Below are 9,129 nucleotides of genomic sequence, written 5' to 3' on the forward strand. Positions count from 1 at the left end.
CCTCCATGGTAAATGTTTTACGGTATATTTAGAAATACAGGTGGTGGTGGTGGTGGTTGTAGTAGTAGTGTAGTGCATGGTAGTGCTATTGTAGAAAAATAACTGTTTGTTGAACTTATTTTCCTACTATACTTATCCAGATGAAATTCTTTGAAATTAGTGTTGTCAATAGCCTATAGACGAGAATGCATGACATAGACTACACAAATTGCATTTCAAAATCGATTATAAACAAATACTAGAGCAATTTATTATGTACTTTGATACTTTATTGATTTTTTAACTGTCATTTGTGATTGTATTTGAAAATTTAGTATATATTTATTAAAATGTATTTTTAGGGGGCAGCTGACTTGAAGAGTTATAGTGATTGATTTGTTTAAGCTTCCCCCGACCATTTTTTTTTGGTTGTATTTTGGACTAATAAATAAACGAAATTGAACGAAACAACTGTTGGTAGCGTAAAATACGTCTGAAGGCGTAGGCTATGTGGACCAATAGGCAATGGACCTTTCCTCTAAGCTCCGCCCCTTGGATATTGTTGCTAAGGTCCCACAAGACGGCAGTGTTAAAACATACGCGAACACGTGCGTTTGTGGGACAACACGTGTGTTTGTAAGACGCGCGTGCATTTCTAGCGCTGTTCTAATTGGTCAGTTGTCAGTTGTTTGATTGACACTCTGGAAAGGTCTATTCACGTTCATACGCGTGAATAAAGTTCACACATGCGCACGTACAGGCGTCTACGAACGTGGCATGAATCTAGATTTGCCCATCTACGTAAAATATACAATTCGTTACATTTTAACGAACGATAGGTCTGTCCATCTGAACCCTCGCCGTTTATTCTTTAAAAGATTCCCACGATTTATAAAATGGAACAATGCTTAGTACAATGGGATATTACAACACTTGAGTGAGCTCAACATAATTCCAACTATTTTCATTATATCTGTTGTTAAGTTATAACCCCAGTATTATTATTTAAAAAACCTAGGCCTATTTGTTAGTAGTTGATTGAATCTATGATAAATTTATTCAATACCCATTTTGCTTGAAAATTATAAGAACTATGGATATTCCATTGTCATTATACTAGGTATTCCAACAAGTACAGGCTTGATCTCTGACATTTGCGATAATTTTTTTGAATGGAGTGTTGAAATACAGCTGAAAAGTAATTTTAACAACTGATAATTGATATATACAGTACTATCATATTAGATATTGGAAAAAGTGTAGTATAAATATAAATCACCAACAAGTGAGGGGTTTTGCAATTAATGAGTGTAAGTTATTATATCCGTCCACGGTCCTTCAATAGCCAACTAATGCGCATGACAATCACGTCACACCAAAGTTTTAGTGGTTTAAGCAGACTAAATCTCCCGTTGTTCAGCACTCAATCGAACTCACGGGTTCATTAACGACGAATCAGAACTGAGTCTCTATCCCGTGTAGGGAATAGTTAGTTTGGGAGATAGTTTAGCATCTCTAGTACTGTTTATCTTTGTATCTACAGTTTTTGAGATGGAAATTATTTCCGGAAAGGACTAATAATTTATACAAATATAATCATTGATTGAAATTAGTTTCTTGGATTTATTATTGAAATGAAATTTTTCGAGAGGAATAGTTCCAGTATGAAGGTATGTTTTAAAACTTTTTGTATGTTTTAACAGTAGAACCTCTTATTTAAGACACTTAAATACATCCACTTGCTACGGCCAGAAAAAAAAAAGAATCATCTTGTTACGCTACGCTCAGCTCCTCGGGAAACACCAAGTCCAAGGGGACACTTTAATAGGAGTGTCAATTAAATAGGGGTGTTACTGTAATAATAGTATTGTATGTGGTTATATTATAGCTCTTCATAAAACTTATTCCTCCATGATTAATTAAAATTCTCTTCCGGCTACAGAAGTTGTCTGGCGCTATCTGCCATTGAACGAGTGACGTTTACTCTATAAACTACTAATATACAACATTCAGATAAATGTTTAGATGGTGGAAATGCCTAAACAATCTTTAAAGAAAACAGAAAAAACATCATCTGTCAAGTTGTTTATGATCTAGATGATTATCTCAATGGTGTATTACTTGTGTATTGCTGTTTATTGGGTACTTAGCTTCTAATTCCGGATCAATGAATGACTGAGTTTGAAATTCATGGATTTGAAATAATGAAATAAATAAAATTTAAAATATTTAATTTTTTTTCTCGTAAAATTTAATAACCAGTAAAATTTAATTGGAATTATATGTGTAACTAGTTCTTTTGATTTAGTGGTAAGTGGCCGTTGGTTCAATCGTTCCAAATGTTATGATACATGTAGTGTAGGTCTCATCAATTTTCCACCCTGTACGGTAAAGTAAGGGAAGGTAAATGAAACCTTGGGCAGAGAAAGAAAACATATTTTGTTGCTCAAGAACACAAGATAAATCACTATTCGGTTGGTTTAATTTAAACATGGTTTAAACATGGAGGTATAAAATTCTCCATGGTTTCAAAGTTTAAATTCTTACCGATGCTCCACAAACAGAACCAAATTCTAGCAATATATTAGCATAAGATAGCAATTCTAGCAATATATTAGCATAAGATATGTCAACCATAGGAGAGGGAGGGTTTATGAATAAACCGATGGTCAATGTTTTGGTGGCTCATGTCGGAGATCAAAGTATTTTATGTAACAACCGTTTTACAAGACCTATGTACCTTGTTCGGGCGGTAGCAATTTTTAATAGGCCTATGTCTTTGATTAAATAGGAAGCATCCACCACCGGGTGTTAATTATCTTAATGAAACCAGAGCGACCCTTTAATTTATTTCGTCCCAGTTCTCACAATGAAGATGGCACTATGTGTTCATTCGAGCGTGGCAGGCTTAACGGTGTGGGCTGTCCATAGTTCTACAGGAGTTCTACCTGGATGCCAATAAAAGTTATGAACGCATGCGCAGTTGACTGTGTGGGAGGGTATGAAATACTTCACGCTGCGGTTTTAGTGAATGAACAGGGATGATCGTAAAAAGAAAGCTATTTAACGATTTATCCCCGAAACAAAATGTAATTTGACTGTAGCCAATATTTTAACCTTTCCCTCCAACTTGTGATCAACTTTTTTTCTATAATTAGAATAGGCCTAGCAAATCCACACCTTTGTACGTTTTTAATCAATGTTCGTGCATAAGTCCTATAAGTAGGCCTACTATAAGCTACAATATCATTTCATTCATTTCATTTATTTATTCGACCAATACACATTTACAAAATGTGCAGTACAACAAAAATTATGGTCTTAAGCAAAATTGCTCTTACTTAGTATGTAATAACTGATATATAATTTATATAAGGAGAAAATTACCGAAATTATCTTAGTACAGATAAGTTTAGTATTAATGAAGAAAAAAAAAGGGAAAAAAGGTTCATATAAACTTAATGGTATACTAATTAAATAAATTTCAACAATGTAGATACAATAATTAATAAATATATAAAGTCAGTAAAAAGAAGAATTTAGAAATCTTTGTCAGAAAAATAGTTATGAATGTCCATGAGAGAGTTGGTAAGAGATTTTAGTACTATTGAGTTCCTCACATCAGCAGGGAGTTTGGTCCACACACGAGGAAATAGATTTACAGGTGAATTTCTATAAGCAATGGTCCTAGAAAATTGATGTACAAAGGTTACCCCATTAGTTTCTTAAAACACCTTCACAAACCTTGCCACCCACAACAAAATAGATTACGAGTCTTTATTTGATTAAGGTTGATTAGGTGTTTAATTGTAGTCTTCCTGTATATCCTGTTCATTACGAAAATAATACTAAAATCAGTTATTAGTATTAGGCCTATACTGTTATTGACAAATGTACAAAAATACAATCTTAAAATTTAAGATTCGATATTCAACATAAATTGTCCAGTATGAACTGCAGAATAATTTCATTGCGTCTTTTCTTATTTTTATTTTTCGATTGGACCTTTAAATTTCTTGTATTATTAATTTTTTTTTCAATATTAAATATTATATCTATTGTGCGTTTAATGCAATCTTCGTGGCTGATATAATTCTGGCCTATATTTTTATATAATTTTGATTTGCCTACAAATGCCAAATATACATGAAAGGAAATGGAACTGTTTAAGGTCATGTACACTATCCAATTGCTTCCATGGATAAGCAGAGCATGTAACAGTATCCCAACGGAGCATGAGATAGATAATTAAAAAAATCTTACTTGAAAATTTAAGAAGGTACTTTATTTAACAGTCCTCATAAACTGGTATTAGAATAAGAAATGATCATCCTCACCAATTAACGGATGTTATGTAATATAATTTTAATTGTTTTCGAATACTGTATCTTACAATGATTCCCTGAATCGTTATTCGTTCTGTTGCTTATGAAAGGTTATATTTGATTCAATGCCGTAGCCAGTTATTGGGACAGTTGGGACAGTCCCACACTTTTTCTATTGGGTCCACTTTAAGAATGGTTCTACATTTTAAAAATGGGTCAAAATTTCTCATATTTTTTTGTAAAATGGGTTGATTTTTAAGAAAATGGGTCCAGATTTTTGATATTTTGTGTAAATGGGTCAGTTTTTAAGAAAATGGGTCATATTCATGTTTTTGCGTAAAATGGGAGGAAAATGTGTCCACATTATTTGAATTTACGCGTGGGTCCACCCTGATATTGTCCCACACTGTTTGAAAATCCTGGCTACGGCATTGATTTGATTACTTTTTTAATGAGCACAGTTAAATTGCAGTTTTGAATTCCTGGATGGTATAGTATACGGTATACAGTAGTAGTATACGGTATCTTTCAAGTATGCATCATCAAACTTTAATATTCAAAACCTATATAGGCCTATTCCATTGCTACAACAGACAATGGTGTAAAGAATAGGGCTGGGGCTTCATCATCCCTCCATGATGAAGACAACCTTCGGTTATGCGCCTACAACAGCCATATAATAAATATTTTTCCTGTGGCAGGGGGGATATCACGAAGCGCTCCTGACCTGCAAACGATTCAAAATGACTGTACAGTATGCTGGAGAAATGTTCTCAAGTGAAAAGGCAAACGAAGAAGTGGCAAAGCTTGGGTGGGAGGACTTTCAATTGATGTGATCTGGGTTCGAGTATGACAGTTTGCTTGAGTTACTGTATCTGCCTTGTCTCCACCCAGGAAATATAAAGCGATACTGTAGGCCCTCAGTTACTTATTCAATTTGCTTGTCAATGGTCTGATTATGCTGCTACATATTGGCGTACTATCATCATGCATCGTCACCATCCTCTCCTCCTCCTCATAGGCCTACTGATCATCGTTCTCCTCAACTCATTTCATCATGATATCATTAGATGATCATCAGGTGATTCAGATCAGTGGTTCCCAAACTTTTTGCGTTCGCGAACCCCTCTGGACATGCCAAACTCTTTACAGACCCCCCCCCCCATGTACATAGACCTACTCATTGTCCATATCCCAACAATAAGATTAGGCCTACAGATAGAAGATGATTCGCAAGTTTATCATCAAACAGTGCGAATCCTGGAATTCGAAATAGAAAACACCTCAGCCCCACCATGGTTAGGGCTGAGGTACAACATTTTTTGTCTGCAGTATGTCACTTCTAGATGGCCTGAAATGGCAATGTCAGACTCAAAAGTAAGGTAATTTTTTTCTCCATCCCCCATTTAATTTTTAATGTGTAAAATTTAGGGTGACTCATGGTTGATATTCCGCCATTAAGATTATGGATGTAGATTATTACGACATTTTGGATCTTGGAAATCGACATAGACATGAGGAGGGGGGTTTAGACTGTAAATTTTACAGAATAGGGGATTTACGCTACTGTATCTCAGCGCCACCCTGGTTGGGCTGAGGTAGGACATTTTTATGTTTATGACACTTGTACTGTAGGTGGTCTGAAATGGCACTGTTAGACTTAAAATGTGAATGTAATATTCTGTTATCTCCCATTTCTTTTAAGTTTGTCAAAATTAGGGCTCCTCCTGATTTTTTTAATCAGTATGTAAAAGCAATACAAGAGAAAACATGGAAACAAGATTACCTGAGGATTGCCTATATCAAGTGGCTCTCTTAACTAAACATCTCACAGAGAATACAAACAAAATTAATTTAAAAAATTCTATCAGATCAACAATAAAATATTGGAATTAAAATATAATGTCAATTAAAGCAATTTATAGTGAACGAAGTCATGCCTGTCAAAGGTGTTTGATTATTGTCAAGGCACGATCACACTAAGACAAGAAAAAATAATGGAATCATGAAAAAGTTGTTCTAATAATCTAGCGGACCGCCAACATTTTTGCGAAACCCCACATTTATCGCGGACACCCTGCGGACACCTTTGATTTGGCGGACCCCCAATTATATTCCGCGTACCCAAAAAGGGTCCATGGACCCCTGGTTGTGAACCACTGTTAGATGAATACTGCTAATATGGTAGTCATGTGTTCGATGCTAGGTTAGTGATTTATGTCCGTGATACTGGGACCTTTGCTCCTATCAAGGAGGCTGCTTAGACTATCTATGAGGCTGCTCCTACCGTATAAACTAAACTTAGAATAAGCACAATACACACATGATTCGCCTGATGAAAGAGAATGGTGCGCTCGCGTTTATTTTTATTCGGGCCTATTTTCCTTTTACTTCTTCAGATTTTCTTTTTCGTGATTTCTGTTCTTCTTTTTTCGTTCTTTATCTATTCACCATTTTGGGGGGGGGGTGGGGGCGCTAACAGCCAAGCTGACTTGAGAATTCTCCATTAAAATTAAAGCAATTCATAAAATGAATTACACTTGTTGAATACATTACAAATAATAAACATACTGTAGTATACATTGATATTATAGGCCTACTGTATATTACATTATAGGCCTATATATTAATATTATTAGACGTAGGCCTAATTGTAATATTGGCCTCGAATAACATACTGTGTGTTCTCGCTTGACGAGTCTGCCAATCAAGCATTTCTTTTAAGTAAATCGAATCCTTAAAAGTTTCAAAACAGACAAAATTGTGCATGTAACTGGAATTTCAGGAGCCGTATATCTCGACCTCATTGTGCCGATTCTAGTAAACGGCCGATAAATAAGTTTTAATCCAAATACACTTGTGTCATTTTATCGACGTAATCGATCAAGTTCATCGTTAGGATTTTTCAGACGACCTTAAGAAAAAGTAATCCAAACGTCAGAGGTCTTATGCTTATAAATTTGAAGGCGTAGGCATAAAAAGAAGCAAATAAATATTTGTGTTACACTTCTTTTTTACACGGTTGGAGTAATACTGTACATACAGTACACGGATAACGAATCTTTGATTATTGATTGATTTGTTAAGATGTACTATACAATGTACGCAAATTACAGTGTAGCATACACACGCAATACCGTACTGTACTCATCTGTATTCAACAGGTACTTGTGGAAAAACGTTGATGACCTGTAGCCGATAATATTTTTTAATACAATAGTAACAAAATATACATTATAATAATAATTAAAATATAAAATTTGGCAAGACTCTGCCTTTAAAAGGCTGCCTTCCTTAGGCCTAATGTTAATACATGTTTCAGAAGGAATTTCCATGACAATCCACCTCCTTGTGGCTAGTGTGTGGACGAGAATGCTCCATTGACATGGGCTCCAAACAATTTTCGACATGTACCGGACCCCATGGCTCATCGTTACGACACTGGGTTATATTGATGATGATCATCATCATGATGGAAAAGATGATCAAAGATGATGATGATGATGATGATGATAATGCTTTATGATGGTGATGATAATGATTATGATGATGAAGACGATGAAAATGATGAATCTATAAATAATGACAGGTCGGAGGTTGTGGTGGTGGCAATGTTGTGGCAATGTTAATTATAATTATTATAATAATAGTATGCATATTCTAACCAAAAAATCGGCACTGTTATCCCTTTAATGCGTAATTTTTTTCAATTTAAAATGCAGCTCTGTCACGTCCTACTGTAGCCTAAGGAACGGAATAACAACGTGATAATAATAGACAAATTGGAATTATACGAGAATGTAATCACTTGTGCTTAAACCAGGGAACAGTGAAATTACACTTAAACGCTCAAGTTAACAGAGATTTATGAAAACAAAATCCATCAGCTTTGTCACATGCTGAAACTGTACAGTATTATTTTGATTTAAAAAAATGCTGCATATACATATTATAAGCATTGTCTATAGGCGCTTTTCCAAAAATGATCAAAGCGCTAATTAAATTTAAATTAAATCTGCTGATTGTCGAGAATTGATTGGGTGAATTTTCTTTAAATATTATTCTTCGTGGAATAAAATCGGCCGACGACCATCGGGCGCATTGTGTGTTGGATTTTAATAAAGATGTCAGAGACCCAGAGTCTGTGAAGATGTCAAAGGTCAGGGGTGGCGCCATGATTTTCCCAACGGGGGGGTTCGAGGTCCCTGACTGGGAGGCCGATGTGACGTCGAGAGTGAAGTGGGTGTGGTCGGGCGTGGTCGGGCGTCGCTCAAACTATCTGGAAAGTGGTACAGCTAGGGGTTTCAAAAGCTTATTAATCGATTTTAGAGTCTACTAATAATGTGTAGAAAATACATATTTTATTTTCTCCCCGACAAATTGTGGTCCCCGGTCCCCCACTGGCGCCACCCCTGTGTCAAGTAAATTCTTACTGGTATCGTTTTAAGCAATACAGTCATTAGAAGTGGAGGAGCTTTTTAGACAGTAGGCCTATTGTAGGGTGGCTTAAATAAAAGGCCCGCCAACTGAAGAATGAGGGGATAGCCTTTTTTTAACTACCTGTACCAGCATTTGAGTCTTAAGCAAATTACACTCCATTGGAGCAGGATGGGTGTCTGGGGAGAATCTTGTTTGTGAGACTTTTGCTACTCTGTAATTCTCTACGTTTCCAACTGTACTCTCCCTGCATTTGCCCTGGTCACCTACAGTACTCTATGTGCAATATCGTCTCACACTTTATTCCAAAATATTATGACTGTCTCTTATACACATCTAGATGTGTATAAGAGACAGGGTCAGGGGTGGCGCCATGATTTTCCCAAGA

The 9,129-nt window shown here is 35.7% G+C and overlaps 1 protein-coding gene across 1 annotated transcript in view; it reads left to right on the plus strand.

The window, feature by feature from the left end:
• Positions 1-1,417: 1,417 nt before the first annotated feature.
• LOC117112322 (flocculation protein FLO9-like) overlaps positions 1,418-9,129 on the plus strand; it is a gene marked incomplete at its 3' end in the record, with an annotated part of 22,288 nt that continues 14,576 nt past the window's right edge. The window contains exon 1 of the mRNA XM_033255389.1: positions 1,418-1,649. Within this exon, the coding sequence (XP_033111280.1) occupies positions 1,614-1,649 (36 nt within the window). The remainder of the gene's footprint in view (positions 1,650-9,129) is intronic.

Source organism: Anneissia japonica, unplaced genomic scaffold (genome assembly GCF_011630105.1).
Source record: "Anneissia japonica isolate Jap-2015-1 unplaced genomic scaffold, ASM1163010v1 scaffold287750_len332794_cov232, whole genome shotgun sequence".
Classification (NCBI taxonomy): domain Eukaryota; kingdom Metazoa; phylum Echinodermata; class Crinoidea; order Comatulida; family Comatulidae; genus Anneissia; species Anneissia japonica.